Genomic DNA, 15,808 nt, shown 5'->3' with positions numbered 1-15,808 from the left:
TTTTGGTCATGACATTGGCCGTCTACCCTCAGGCCCAGTGGGAGTTCTATCGTTGTGGACTCCAACAGAGCAGCTACACACCACAACCAGCACACAAAGCTTTAGATCTCTTCCAGAATCTGCACCTATTCCGGCTGGATTTCATGGTTCCTGTGCAAATGGTCTCTTCCACCCACGCCCCTCCCCCTTTGCTGCGGTTGGTCACACAGCCATATGTGTTGGATACTGAATCAATCCGGAAGTAGAGACTGGACGGTCCCAAGTTTCTCAAGAAAAGAGGTTCAAGGCACCTCTCAATGGTAAGTAGCTTTAGCATTTGAGTGTTTTCTACAGCATCGGCAGCTTGATGCGGCCACTAATTGTGGTGGGAAATGGCTATCAGCAACCCTGCTCCCCGTATGCAACAAAAGAAACACAGTTAGGACACTGATAACTTGTTACTTACTGTTTGCTTACATTAAAAGATGGAAGAAAGCTTTCTTCTCCCACCTGAGATGTTTTTCCACCACCATCATCCTTCAATGGAACGATGGAGCTACGTGGAGGTAGGAAGGGGCATCCATCATGACTGAAGGCCTGGTCTGTGTGGTAATGTCTGGCTTTTTTAACACTCCTTCCACAGGAATAAGCTGACTCTTTTGGTGCATTTCTTTTTTTTGCATTTTCAATCTCTACTTGGAAGATCCAACAGTGTAAAACATACATTCTTCACACATTTAAGGAGTGTATGCGTCACAAGCCTTTTTAGCCCCAACATGTTAGACTTTCTTCCTGCTTCCTTCCTGCAGTCGGAAGTAAACGGACACCAGTGAAGAGGTGGTGATGGTGGGTATCGGAGGAAGCAGGGCGGCAGCAGCGTGGGGGGTGTCCGCACCCCACCGGGCACCGTCCTCATCCTTGCCCCGCCATTCCCGTGTGTCCGTCTCTCGGATCAGGGTGGGCGCTCCCAGACTTTGTCCCAGCAGCTGGCTGATCTTGCTGGCCTTCTGCTGGGCGTTGTCCACTGCTGAGACGCACACACTCTGCCTGCACACAGTATACGTATGTACTGCAAATAAGTCAAATAAATAACCCAAACTTCTTTTCTCTGCGGATTGATACACAGTTATGCTAGCTCTGTCAACAACAGCAGCGACAACACTCGATGTCGGCTCTCCTTGGGATGGCTGTGTCTTCCAGCACGAGACGTGTGCTGGAGTCCTAGGTCAAAGTGTTCAACATCCAAATAGGGCAGATACTGCAACTATGACATGCTATCATCACGTACATGTTAAGGCATGATCACAGCATGGATATCAAACCATGCAATCTTGGTAGGGTTGTTTTTTAGAGGGCTTCATAGTGGAAATACTAGCTGTATCCCGATGACAGCATTGTAAGCTAGCTGAAATGACCTGGTTTTCCCGTGTTATAGAAAAGGGAAAGGAATATGTCTTCATGTTTCACATAAGGATTGGGAATGATGGGCGACATTCCAAAACAAGTGCTGTTCCCCTTTAAGACTGTACGTATACACAAACACCTTAGGAAGACGCGTTTACCGGATGCGATTGAGACATTCCGCGCTGTGGAAAAATCGAGGTGTTCCAACTGAGACGGTCTTGTCCAGCTTCTCCAACAGGATGATGCACACTTGCTCCATCTCGTCAAAGTCGGAGAAGGTCACGGTCACCTGAAAGACACATAGGCTACGAGTACGCTAGCACTGGATCGTCGTACCTGCATAGACCCACCTGGGCTTATCTTCCCTTACCTCTGAGGTCATGTGATACACGTCTTCATCCCTGTGGAGGAATTTCCTCACCATGACGTCTTCTTCTCTCACGCCGTGTTGTCTGCTCATATAGAGGAAGAATATGCCACGGTAATCATCTTCTCATGTGAACACGTGTCCCCATCGCTGGTCACCTGAGGGTCAGCTCCCATGTGACGTGTGACGTAACGCAGGGCCACAAAACGTCAGGGGAGGTAACACAGCTTGAGAATAATAAAGTCTAACATAATGTTCACACCTGCAAAGCTAACTTGCATTTCCTGAAAAACAATCCAGGAGTGAAAGGGGAGACATACAAAGTCATTTAGAACACTAAAACTGCTCAAGTATGACGATTGTATTCTAATGTTTGTGATTTCATTGAAAATAACAAAGCGATTGTCAAATTGTCAAAGCATCATCATTAGCACTCACTAGCAGTGCAATTAGCTTAGCATTAGCATTAGCATCGTCTACTCCTTTACTGCTGTATTTCTCCCACCTGGCAGCCTGTAAAATGTACTCCACCCGCCTTGACACGCTACCGGTGACCTCGCTCACAGACGCCTTGCTGCTGCCCACCGTGAACCGCACCGACGCTCTGTCGGCCGGGCAACAAACCTCCGCCGCCCCGGTCACCTGGATTTCCCTCGCGTGGCCAACGAGGCTCTGTCGATTCACGGCCCAGCCCTCGACGCCCTGCTCGGCGTCGTTAGCGACCGGAGCAGACGGAGTCCCGGGAATGCCTCGCATCCTGTTGTCCATTAGTTCATGACCGATATTCGGGATAACTATCGCTGGCTAGCCGCCATAGCGTCCTTCTGCAGTCATGGCAATGCGCGAAATGCTCGATGGGATGCGTAGTTTATGTCCCTGCGACACAAAGATCGTTTATTTTGCGAAGAGGGAAATGACTATGCTTGTTAAACCGAATTCTAACCATGCACTTTAATGTGGGGATAGAAATGAATTTCGAGAGAGAGATTTAGACGTTCCCTGCCGGCGTCCCAGCATTGACTATAGCAACACTAATGACATGAACAATGTACACAAAGTTGATATTCCTGACTATAGCTACACTATTTACATGAACAATGTACACAAATACTTGTTTCTATAGTAACGACGACCCGACTTTATAAAAATACCTTTCTCCAGACTTGTGGGTTTTCTCTTCATGTCGTTGATTGTCGACCGAAATGATGTCGGCGACAGCCAAATAATTCAGGCGTTGCGATATCAGATAAAGTTAACCAAACGTCGTGAGTTCACAGTTACTGTGTCTTTTTTCAGTTTTCCGCAGAATGTCACACAGTAGCTGAGCTGCTCGAGACGACGTCGTTTGAAAATGGATAAGGTAATATAAGTCACGTTTGGCCTCGCTAATAATAATAATAATAATGACCCCGCGAGCCTCGTGAGGATAAGCGGTAGAAAATGAACGAACGTGTGCTTGGTCAGTTTGTGTTCCGGCCTGTAGATGGCAGCAAAGTAACAGTAATAATCCCACAGGTCGTACAGTCCTAACATTTCACACTAACGCTTCCTCACGTCCTCAGAAGCCGCAAAACGACGAGCTTCATGTCGGATAGCATTGCGAGGAAATGTAGTGAGTAAGTGATGATAATAATATGAATGCAAATATAATCAATGTGTCTAACTCGGGGGTTTTCAAAGTATGGCGCCCGGGGCCACAGCTGTGTTTAATGGGTCTCCGCCATGTTGTAAAAGATAAATGAATTGATCATTAATGATCAGGTGGTGCCACAGTTGGTGTAAGTCAGTATGAAAGTGTCTCTTGATGGTAGACTGGGATATTTGCTGTGTTGGTTTCCGGTGCAGCGCTGTTGGTCTTCCAGGTAAGACGAGTCCAGGTAAGACGAGACGGGCTGCGGCTGGTAAAAGGTGAAAATGGCGCCCCACGCCATCACTGGGATGACAGGAACATGCAAAGGTGATGGGTGACAGAGGCGATGCGTTTGAGTGACTTTGGAGGTCTATCACATGACATCCATGTGAATTCCGAGTTGTTTGGCTTCAGGGGCGTTGGACTTTGGAGGTTTCGGAGGTGAAAGTGTGATAGTTGACAGCGAGGGTGGAGCTGAATGCTAAAAGCGTCAGTCCCCGCTTCCCTCCAGATGTTCAATAAAGTCTTTCTAATAGCGGAGGTGTGATGTCCCATCCAGGGCCAACCCCGCCTCTCAGCTGGGATAGGCTCCAGCATACCCCCACCCTGGTGAGGATGGACGGAAGGCGTGTTGGGCCACAGAGGAAGAGGAGAGGTGTTGATGAAGGTCGGCGAAAGCAACGTGAGGCCTTCCTTTTTTCACATTGGAAAAAGATTTGACTCTAATGGTCTCTGAATCTGTTGACGTCCCTCCCTCCCGCTCTCGCCTGCTTTTTCAGATGTGACCATAAAGTCGGCCATGTTGGATGGCCGCCACGTCCCTGTGACGACCACAGTCGGGCCCGGCCAGCTTTATAGCACGTTTATTCTCACATTCTCCCCCCAAGCGCTCCTTTTCACTCCAGTTCTTCCACTGGCCTCGTCTTCAAACTCTGACTCAAGTGACTAGCGTGTCCGTTCCTCTGGACTTTATTGTGAAAAGCAGGAAGAAAAGTTGAACTTTCTTACCTAGCTGCATGGTTTGCTCCATAGAAGCAAGTTGAAACAGGTCAGACGAGTTCCCCTCGCCAGATGGACCAAGCAGAATTGACGTTATGTCCGTTACGTTTCCCGGCTTTGCTTTCTTGATGTTCCACGTGAACAACACTAATGAGCCAACTGAGCCGGACCGATGTGTATGAAATAGTAGCGTTATATAGAGTGTATACAGTACGTATATACTACTGTGTATACAGTATATACTACTGTGTATACTACATGAACACCAATTCTTCTAGCACACAATCAGAGGTGGGACGTGCCAACAGGCGCCGAGTGCTAATACGTGTACAGAAATGACGACGATGGGCATTTACGATGCAATTATGAAATCATGACGAAGCAAACCCCCTTGGGGCAAGTCGCAAGGTTTGTTTATCATGAATTTCTTGCTTTGAGACCCCAAGGACCCTGGCCCCTCCACATACAGGACTGAAGACAAAGGAACTACAGAGGACCAGGAAGTGAAAATAAGGAAGTAGAATTAGTAAGCCTGTCAACATGCATCTTTGTCATGGACTTGAGTCGTGTTCTTTGCTTTGCCAATGCTAACTTGCTAGCTTGACGTAACGCCTCCACACCATCCTCCTGCTCACCCAGGATGAGATGTGTGGAAGGAAGGAGCCTGTGCGACTGAGGCTTAGGACAACGCCTGATGCTATCGTCATCGCTGGCGCTGTTCTTCCCGAGGTGCTGTGTGCACTGTGAGGACGTGAGGGTGACTCGGTGTGTTTTTGCTATGAGAATATTCTCATATTCTCATATCTCATATCTCAATATTCGAGCAGCCGGCCTGGCTGTGATTGTGACTTCTGCAGATGTTTGTGTTTTGAAGCGACTAGACCCAACCTTTGCTGCGGCCTGTTCCATCCGTGGTTCCTTTACGCTTCACTAATGAGAGGTTTCCATGTTGGGCCTGTGTTGGCTTTTGCGCGCACACACACCAGCGTACATAAACATCTGGGCACAGCTGAACCTGTTGTAAAGACCTCATAAAGACTCCACATCTGTTTATTGCAACTCCAGCCTGCCGATTCGGCCACACGGACCCCCACCCACATGAACACGCATGTTGGGAAACTAAAGAGATGTGTTTAGCCCTTCAGTCAGCATGCCAGCAATGCTAACTGCAAGACAATTGTCTTTGCTAGTTGTTTTCTTCAGTGTGTGATGCTGGGCGTTCCTTCGCAGTTGTTCCTTCCTCCTCATGCGCCATTCCACATACTTTCTCCTCACGCTTCTGATTGGCTGATCCACTTCTACCTGAAGGACGCTTTCTAACAGAATTCAGGTTGTGTTTGCTTTGTTGAAAGCTAACAGGTGCACACAGCATGTCCTTTATTTCAATGTCATGTGTGGTCACATGACCTGCTTGTCCCCCTCAATAATTCCCACCTTTGTCTTCGCCTGCAGGTTGAGCTTTTCCTCGGGCCTCTATTAAAACTTCAAAAGTGCTGTTTAGTACTGTAACTGGAGCTAGCCTGCAGTGCAGCGCACACTAATGAGTGCACGGCCCACATAGAGTGTGCACATACACACACACAGCAACACATGTTCTCCTCATGCAGGCGGCATTCCCGACCGACACCATCACTGTGGCGGGGAGCCAAAGATCCATCAGAGATTAACAGCCTTTCCGCACGTCCACCTTTCTTGTCACCCTCCCTCTCCCGATGAAGATCTTTCTGTGGAAGCTTTGCTCCAATTAGCGAGAACACGTCTAAACAAAGCTTCAACGTGAGCAGCAGTAAATGAAAGTACATCAATAAAAGAGCCCGTGTTTGTTAACCAATACGTCTAGGAAATATTTTGACGGGGACACTGATGTGCTAATCAGCTTTTTAGTCTAACTCTGTTGTTTTGGGGGTTGGTTCGAAAACGTCAGCAGCGCAGGCTGATGCTGCTTTAGGGCTGGGCTGTATGGACCGACATATCTATATACTGTATGATATACTGTATATCCCATCATATGGACCGACATATCCATATACTGTGTGATAGACTGTATAGCACATCCTATTGACTGGTTTTTCAAGTATTGTGTTCTATGGCCATATAAATATGAAATATTTAAACGACCAAAAGAAAGATAGATAAGCTCCAAACGTAACAAGGTGAACGTCCATAGCTGCACACGTGCTTCTGGGGTCGCTATGGCAGAAGAAAGAAGAAGAGAGTAGGAATAAAGCGCTATTAAACACCACAAATACTTGGGCGGTGCCACCTGGAAACATGAGACCTCCGCAACTAATCCAGTAGATATCGATGTGAACAGCATGTGAACTTGTTTCTGATATCGTGCTTCAAAGAAATCTATGGAAAAACACGGCTACATCGCCCATGATGGATGAGGCCAATGGGATGCTTGGTGCTTTGACTGCTTTGTGCTCGGCATCCCTTCCTTCCATGGAGTCTTTGGGGGTCCCGACCTTCCTCCCTGCCATGTCCTTGGACGGCTGAAATTCTTCTGTAAACACCAAAACAAAGCCTGGGATTAGACGTCTGCAAGGGACTTATTTAGACTGGGTCAAACACTGCGTGTGAGCGCGTGTGTTTGATTTGTTGTACTTTGAAAGCGCATGTGATGACTTTTCTATCAAGTCAATAGCTTCCCTCCAACAATGTGCAACAATTAGGGTTAGAGTTCCAGCAGTCTACTCCAGTGTTTCCCTTCTGGATCCATCCCTCACATCTTGACTGAGAATGCTGGGCAGGAGCTGAAGGCAAAGCCGCAGGCCCGTGTGACCGTGAGGTCCAGAAACCCAAAACTCGGAGCGTTTACTATTACCCGTTTTGACTTGCCTTCAGGGAGGAGTCCCCAGCAGTGACCCCCTGGCCTCACCGCTCAGGCGGCGAGAGGAGGGGGGGCCCCATCCCGCACCCCCGCTCTCCTCCGCCTGCTGAGCATTTGCGGTCCGGTCGGAGAATGTTGAAAGCGGAACAAACGGTTTTCAAGGGAACAATATCTGAGCTGGAGTTCCGGGAAGCTCTTTTATTGCAAAGCAGCGGCCGACCAAACAAAACTCACAACTTCTACCTGCCAAGAAGCCATCGTGACCTGATCCAAGTGTGTCACCTGACCGTTGTTTAACTCCCTTTCACCACACCATCCCCTTGGTGAGTCCCCTGCCAGGACTCCTCCGACCGGGGGGCACAGCACCTGCCCGTGCTGCCAGGACCAACATCTGTCCGTCAGGCTGAAGAGAACCTGTTCCAGCACACGCACAAAGACGCCTGGTGGACTGGGGTCAAAGGGTAAAGCAGCCCATTTCCTGTCCAGACAGACAGACCCCCCCACCCCCCCACCCCCCCTTCCTGCCTTCAGCACGTTTCAGCACATCCTTTCAAGCACCGTAAGCCACGGCCAGCATTAAAGATGTTCATCATGGAACGCTTTAGTCGTCTGATTGACAAGGAGGTCACTGTGCCCGCCCTTCAGACGCTACTGTGATCCACTTCTACTTCACGCTTGACGTGCAATTCTCTATCAGGACGCTAGGGGCAGTGTTTTCCTGAGAATGAGCCACTGCAACCTATTTTCTTTGTGGCAGCTAGCTGCTATTTAGCTTGCAGTGTGACCCCTGAGGCGCGAGGTCACTTAGTATGGCGGACTTGCTGGTGCCTCCTCATGGAGGATGACAATCTCAGGGCCACTGGCCCTCACCGCCGCTGCTTTCGGCATGGAGCATGTGAGACGCTCAATGGTGTCGCTTATGTTGACATATCACGACACACTTTCAGCAGGTGCTACGGTTCAGATCAGCTTCATCCTGTGCAGACATGCCTTTTCCTACCGTGCCAAACCGACAACCTGCACCAGGACGGAAGTGTGGAGTCCGCCATGGAGCAGCAAGTCCACCATGATGGTGAGCAAGAGAGAGGCTTAACTATCAACATACAAAATCATGATACTGCAAGTATGCGGCGTGTATTTCAGTCATCTGATATGACATCATCTAAATCATCATCATAAATCACCATCATAAATCATCATCATAAATCATCGTCATCACCGACTGGGCATGAAGTCCAGAGAAAGAAATGAGCTTTCAGCTATGTCGTATAGATCCTGTGTTTCTTTCCAGCAGCCAGTGTTCTAACGAGACAGATGAAAGTGACCAAGTGGTCTTTTGGAGCGTCTGTGTGAGCCGTCCACGGCTGAGGACTTGCTACCCAAGTTGGCTGTGTTTTTTTTTTTCAAACAGCTTGCGTAGTTTTTCTGTAGTTTTTGTGTAGTTTTTGTGTAGTTCTGTGTGCTAACAACGGCAAGCAGACCTTCTAACGCATAACTTGCTAAGGAGGAAAAGCAGCAAAGATTGATCATTCTTGTGCTCCAGAGAGCTTTTGTCCAAGCTCTTCTGTTACATTTAATGAGCTTCTGGGGGGAGGGGGAGGGTGGTTACGGTCTAAATCGGTTGATGTATGAGCAGAAAAAGCATTTTTAATAAGTCTTGGCTTGCCTTGCATGTGCTCTCCATCAGGCCGTTTGTACGCCGACACCCTCAGCGTCCCTCGTAAGGGGATCACACAACACACCCCAACTAACGGCTGCTAGCTTGTGGCGTGGCGCTACTTGGCTAACAGTCGTCAGCGTGTTGAGATGAATGTCGGCTCTTATTGGCGTAATGATGGCTGCGCTTTCTGCCTCTCATTTGTCTGTGTGCGTGGAAAGAAACACATGATATTAATCCAGGAGTCCCATGCAAGTCCCAAGTCAACGTGTTTTCAAAGGGATACCTTCCCCACTCATGCAAAGGTCTTGGCCTGTGTGATCATGTTAAATAAACATAGATGAAATAAACACGTGTCACACATTTCCCAATCAGGCAATAAGTGGTGTGCGCTCGTTGGCGAGCTTCACCTCCGTAACGCCGTGAAAAACCCTCCACAGTGCAACCCAGCCCTGGCACCTCCCTCACTGTGCTGCACCATGCCTACCTGATGCAACATGCACAGGTGGCCAAAGTGTGGCACGAGGGCCATTTGTGGATAAAAGAAAGAAAAGTGGAAAAATAGAGCGACAATGTATTGCATAAGTGGAAAAAGCTCAAATGAAGATACTAATAAAAACATAACATTTGTCTTTAAATGATGTGTATGTATATGTTGTTTTTATTGTGAAGAATAATCCTAATATACAGTATATTATCATGACTGTGGTGTATTTGGTGTCAACAAATGTTGCCAATCATATCTTTGAGTGTGAATAAACACACCCGCATTTTTAGTGGTCATATTAAAGGTCTTATTATTTCCTTGTTCTTTTAAAAAAATGTCATCTTGGCTCATTGTCGTGGACCCCATCTGGTTTATCGTCTGGTCTCATGACACGCCTACCGTAAGCAGGAATTGGTAGATGAGAACCTGGGACTTGCAATATTAACCTGCAATATTCATGAAAGATTAGTGCCACCTACTGGCCTGGAGTGGAAGCATTTGTTGTACTTTCTGGTGTGAATAGTGCGGATGATTGGCTATACATTCATTCCTTCTATTAAACTTGCACACCATTGTGGTCAGGGTGTGTGGCGCTGGAGGGGAGCGTGGGACGCCAGCCATCTGGCTTTAAAAGGTGTCTCTGAAATGTCAGAGGTGTGAATCCGCCGGCCTGAAAGCCGCAGGGGAGCTAACGTTTTTCTGAATAAAGTTAACTGCAAGCATTCATGCGCCGCCGTCTGAAATCGAGCATTTAATGGCTTGCTGTTCCTGTAAAAGTGGGGAAGGCCCCCTCAGATTTGGGTGGAATTCCAGAGAGGGACTGGGGGACATTGGCTTTCTGTCTGGACGCGTTTTAGCCTTGTAAGGTTTTCAATGGTGGATTGCATTTCTCTGAGCTGTGATAAATATTCATTGTGCTCGACATGCAGCTGACTTTACGCAAACAAGACGACAACCGTGAGAGCAGCATCCTGGATGAGGTCTTCCTGAAGACGTGAGGCCACTTTCTGGAGGGTCTCTCAGACACACGTCTGGAAACAGATGACGTGCAGACACTGGTGCCACCTACAGGATGGGGGTGGAACAGCATCATGAAAAACTCAGTGTGACCCCCCCCCAGCTGCTAAAGCTGTCATTGCTGGGAATGTCCCCCTTGGGGGTCCTTTTTCCTGGTCTAATTAACTCGGGAACTTCTTCTCCGTGGCCCATCAAGGCCTCTTCCCATGTTCATGCATGTCGTGTGTTTGCCTGATGGACTCTTCCATATACTCAGGCAGGCGTTCCCTGGGGGGGGACACTGGAATAGTATTCTTTTTACTGCCACGCTTTGCCTTAGCAGCCTTGCAAGGTAAATCCCTGAAACAGCTGGACGCCTTTCACAGCGCCGTCACCTGTGCTCGGCTGTGAGGAGAATCCTCCACGGTAACACGCCCGCATGGAAGGAATTAGGCCGGATTCCACGCTGGCCCGGTCGGGTGTGATATTATGAGGCCCGAGCCGCGTCCCCTTCCGGACGTGTGGTGACAGGCACTGGGGGCCTCGTCAAGTGAACCCTAATCCTCGTCAGGATTATTTGGAAGAGCCCTCTCTGGGGCCGGAAGGAAGGACTCGTGGAACATGTCCTCGTTGTTTGGTGAGCGTACGCCAGCTTGTGTGTTTACGCTGCTAATGGCGGTTTAATTTGATAAGCGGTCGGCGGATTTGTCGGCGCTCAGCCGGGACGAAGGGAGTTGGGCCGTGTATATTTTGGGTAAACACAAAGAAATTCATTCCAGGTTTCCTCCTGGCCTGCGTGCCTTTCCCTGTCCTCATGCTATTCAATGGGAAAGTCCGTCCCAAGGTTTGACTGCTAGCGTGTCTACGGTATGTACTGTATGTATGCTATGTATGGTGTGAATGGGTGGATGGACGGTGTTGATGTTTAGAAGAAGACTGTAGCTGCTGTCACACGGGCACACTTTACTGTCATTTACATTTATCATTTTTATTGTTGACTCTATTGGCATTTATTGATGTGATTGTATTGTTATTTCTGTTTGGTTTCTTACGTCTACATGAAGGATGGCTAGCGAGCACTTATGTTCCTAAATGAAGGGAAGAACTAAAAATGAAGTGGAAGAAGGGCTGGTGTACGTGAAGTACACATGACTGCCACCTGCAGGAACACTTACTGTTATTTTGCACATTATTGCACAGGGTGTCAGGGACTATAATGTAGTCACAACAGAGGCTTCCGAGCCAGAGGAAGCACCCCCCCCCCCCATCCAGCTCCCTCCTTCCCCAAACAGGATGGGAGGATGAGACCACACGCACTGGGCTCTGTTCTCTGCATGTATATCTACATATGGATCAAATATATCTGCCATGTTCTGCTCCATCGAGTTCCGCCACCTATTCTAATGATTTTTTTCTTCTTCACCCCCCCCCCCCCCCCACACACACACACACAGTTCTTGTCCGTATAAAGCACCACAATCCCAGAGGAGCCCTCTCCATGAATGGCTCCACTGTTTCCCTCTGATCATTTTATTCCTCCTCCCCTCACTATAGGAAGTAGGCCCACATAGACTTTATCAACATAGATAGGCCAGTGCAATCACTCAGGACATATTACACATTACAGGAAAGCCGTGTCATCTTAATCTTAATGGCTAGCATTCCAAGCCTATTTTCCTCTCCGTGTTTCTTTCTTGATTGACTCCCCTTTGGGACCCCTTCCTTGGAAAAGTACACTTTATGTTGCCCATCATCCACCATCCTCGTGTCAGGCATGAACACACCCCTTCTCTTCTCTGTGTCTTCTAAAGGTATAAAAAGAGGTCAAAAGAGGCAGCCAGGTCATGGGATACACCTATTCCACCTCCAAGAAGCCACCAAGGCCCCATATCCATCATATCCTTGCTAGGCCCAATGGGGTGTCCCATGACGTGCATCCATTAGTTGCCTCTTTCTACCTCTTTGTATATCTTTACAACACACAGAGGAGACAAAGACGCGTGTTAAAACCAGTCAAAAGGTTTTTATATGCATTCATTTAGAATCATGCCGCATCCTTTTCTTTGTGTAAAACTATTCTTCTCTAGAAAATGCTCATATTTGTGCGTGTGGAAGAGATGATTGGATGTACATTATTATCTCAGTGAATCATTGCTTTGTTTTTGTACGATTACCTTTTTGTCTGACTTTCTCAAATAAATTCCTAAGAAAAGCCAAGGTAACTATTTCATCATCACGTGTGTTATTGCAAGTGCTCAGGGTGTGTGTGTGTGTGTGTGTGTGTGTGTGTGTGTGTGTGTGTGTGAGAATCAGCTGGATCGCAGGGAGGTACCATCCTTCATCACCTTGCATTGTTTGTGTGTTTGTGCGTGTGTGTAAAAGTCAGCTAAGGAAGTGATGGCCGACACACTGAGATCCGCAGACATACTGTGATGCTTTGATATATTATATGTGGAAGCAGAGGGGAACAGGAGGTACAACAGCAGTGTGTGTGTGTGTGTGTGTGTGTGTGTTCGGCGGCAGAAGTAGCGCAAGTGTGTAAACACTCCCCACCGGCTGACTCGGGCACTGCGCCAAGAGGCAACTTCACACTGTGAGCATCAGGACATCCTTGGACACGGAATGAGTTTATAAAAGTGAAACGTCTGAATGAGATCCAGATGATCCAACTGCTTGCATCAAGAACCAGAATCTGTAATGTCACCTCAAAGCAAAGGTCCACTTTTTGCACTACAGCCCATCACACACCTTGCGCCTTGTCTCCACCCTAAATCACAGAGCGCGTCTATCGCCGTTCATTACCTCTGGCTCAGCACCAACGTTCAAGTACCGGTGATTACCTGTTGCGTTTCACAACATCCCTCATCCAGATCAGCGTTGGCACTTTAGTCACATGATCTGTGTGCTTTGCAGTTGGTGTGCACATACAATATCGTGGTTCATGTGCTGCACGTCTGAAAGCTGTAAAAACCCCTCAACAATGCAACCCGGCACAGCCAAGACACTCCTCCATCGCCTTCCTGGCAAAACATGCGTGGGTGTCCAAAGTGTGGCGCAGCGGCCATTTGTGGCTCATTGCAGAAATACAAAAACCCAGTCAAAAAGTGGAAAAATAGAACAAAAAGGTATAACGGAACTAGACAAAGCTAAAAGCTTTAAAAGAAACAAGAGACACATGTTTGTATTTAAATGTATATAGGTATAATGTATTTGTATGTATGTGTTGTTTTTTAATGAAACATACATGTCTTTTTGAATGAAATGATAAATGCTTTAAATTGCTTTAAATAAGCAAGACCAGCAGGACAGCCCTGATAGACAGACGCATGTCCCCCTGTGGGACTTATTGTATTATTATGGTTATTGTACAGTATATTATCAGAACAGTGTTTTATTTGCTGTCAAAAAAGATGGACAGTAATATTGTTGAGCATAAATTGGTGGGACAATAAACATTTCAAAAGGCTTGCATGTCCTGTCATAGTTTTTCATTGTACTTTTTCTTCAAATCAATGTTCGATTCCCGTCGCCTTGTCATGGGCCCAACCTGGAGTATCGTCTCGTCTGGTACGTCGCGGCACCCCTGCTGAGGAATTAGAGGTGTGAATCAGACGTGACCCATCACCAAGAGAAGGTCCTGCTCCCAACAAGTGTCCATGAACAGATCCTATTTGAGACGGTCTCTGGCGTGCCACATCATAAGTCAGCAGGCTTCCAGCGAGCGTTAGCACCGTCAGGAGAGAAGATGGCTTTTGCAGCGTCTCCGCTTGAGCGGCACACCCGTATGCGGAGCGTTGTATATACAGCAAGCGGTGAAGGGTGCATCATGGTCCACTGCGCCCACAAAATCACCGCAGTCAGCAGGTCTGCGCGTCAGACCTCAGCGAGGCAGCGGGTTCAAGTGGGAAAAGAAAACCCTTCGCTAGCAAAGCAGCACTGAAATATCTTCTATTTTCTTAACCCGCGGACATTCAGCCAAGTTGGAGCCGAGTGAAGGTGACAAGAGTTTGCAGTAAACTTGGTTTCAGCTGAATTATGGAGCATCGGAGACGTGTAGCTTCACATCCGTCTGCTTTGGCTAAAGTCAAATGGTTTTTACAAAGCCAGCCTCTCTGTTGTCTTGTAAACCCTCTTTGTCCCCGTGAAGAGATGTCAGGAGTCGCAGCATGGAGGGAACACACGACCCGGGTTAACATCCCAGTCTTGGCATCCATCAGTCGCCAAAAGCTGGAGCATGTCACACTGGGATTAGGCTAACCAAGACAACCAACCAAGACACAAGGCCATGCTGACATCACATAGAACAATGCAAGTGGATTCAACGACCACAAGAGTGCAGCCGACAAGATGAGGAGATGAATGTAAATATTCATGATTACAATATACAATATTAAATGACTACAATATTCTAAAAATAATGAACATCTGAATTTGTCGCAGTCTGGTGAGGTCTGACGTGTGCATGATATCATTAGCAGCATAAAACTGATAGGGATCTTATTTTCATGCCAATATTATCACTGTGTTTTTATGAATCATAGGTATCACCAACTAACCCGGTATCAATCAGTTAGCCCGGGGGTCGGCAACCCGTGGTTCTGGAGCCTCATCCGGCTCTTTAGTGCCGCCCTAGGGGCTCCTTGGAGCTTTTTGAAAAATGTTTGAAAATGGAAAAAGATGGGGGAGGGAAATATATTTTTTGTTTTAATATGGTTTCTGTAGGAGGACAAACATGACACAAACATTCTTTTCAAACATTCGTTTTACAATGCTGTAAAAATGTGTAGAGTAAATATTATTTTTTTAAATATATATTTTATTACAAACTTCAATTACAAAACGTGTAGCGTAACTATGAAACGTCAACATTTCTGTCACGGAAGATTTACGTCATAGCCTGCGACACACGTTTCTATCAGCAGGGCGGGATGCCAGGCAGGTGCCTGTTGTAAACAAACCGGCGGCTGTGTGATGGGCCATGGATTCCAAAGGGAAAAAGAGAAAAATGACTGAGGACAACAGAGGATTCAACGTTTCTTGGACCCAATTATTTGCATTCATGGCATGTATCTTACATGCCCGGTGCTGAGAAGCTGACCAGTCATGTCCGAAAACGGAAGTCCCCTTAAACGGTAAGAACACAATCCTGTCATAGGCACATATTTAGTAACAAAGTGGCTGTTTTTATAAAGTGATTTCTGATTTTCCTCACTATATATTTGGAATGATACTTACAGATATTATTGTGTTTTGTTGCTCGGGTCCTGGTGTTGCAGGCATTTGCCTTGGACAGCTATGTAGGGTGGACTTGTATGACCTTTGAACCAGGAAGTTCGTTCGGTGTGAAATGCCTCGGGGTTGGAATGTTAAAATAAAGTTGGTTGGAAGCAACAAGTAACATTTTCCTTCCCTGCTGAAGTCAGGTCGCCCTTACTTACGGTTCAGAGCTGAATAAC

The 15,808-nt window shown here is 47.3% G+C and overlaps 2 protein-coding genes across 5 annotated transcripts in view; one reads left to right on the top strand and one right to left on the bottom strand.

Moving 5' to 3' along the window:
* si:dkey-261l7.2 (uncharacterized protein LOC569751 homolog) overlaps positions 1-1,062 on the top strand; it is a 6,800-nt gene extending 5,738 nt beyond the window's left edge. For all 3 annotated transcript variants that reach the window (XM_058065338.1, XM_058065337.1, XM_058065336.1), the window contains exons 8-10: positions 33-299; positions 465-545; positions 623-1,062. The gene's annotated coding sequence lies outside the window, so the exon portion shown is untranslated. The remainder of the gene's footprint in view (positions 1-32; positions 300-464; positions 546-622) is intronic.
* The window catches only part of irak1bp1 (interleukin-1 receptor-associated kinase 1 binding protein 1), a 2,915-nt gene extending 50 nt beyond the window's left edge, over positions 1-2,865 (bottom strand). Inside the window, exons 1-4 of one of the 2 annotated variants that reach the window (XM_058065335.1) lie at positions 2,286-2,865; positions 1,754-1,835; positions 1,542-1,672; positions 1-1,026 (exon numbers count right to left, since the gene is read on the bottom strand). The exon at positions 1-1,026 is cut by the window's left edge and continues 50 nt beyond it. In XM_058065335.1, the coding sequence (XP_057921318.1) occupies positions 759-1,026; positions 1,542-1,672; positions 1,754-1,835; positions 2,286-2,518 (714 nt within the window). In that variant the 5' untranslated portion in view covers positions 2,519-2,865 and the 3' untranslated portion in view covers positions 1-758. Of the gene's footprint in view, positions 1,027-1,541; positions 1,673-1,753; positions 1,836-2,255 lie in introns of both variants that reach the window. The other variant, XM_058065334.1, reaches the window with a different exon arrangement.
* Positions 2,866-15,808: the final 12,943 nt, after the last annotated feature.

The sequence above is a fragment of the Doryrhamphus excisus genome, chromosome 1 (genome assembly GCF_030265055.1).
Source record: "Doryrhamphus excisus isolate RoL2022-K1 chromosome 1, RoL_Dexc_1.0, whole genome shotgun sequence".
Lineage (NCBI taxonomy): Eukaryota > Metazoa > Chordata > Actinopteri > Syngnathiformes > Syngnathidae > Doryrhamphus > Doryrhamphus excisus.
This window is presented reverse-complemented; position numbering and strand designations above follow the sequence as displayed.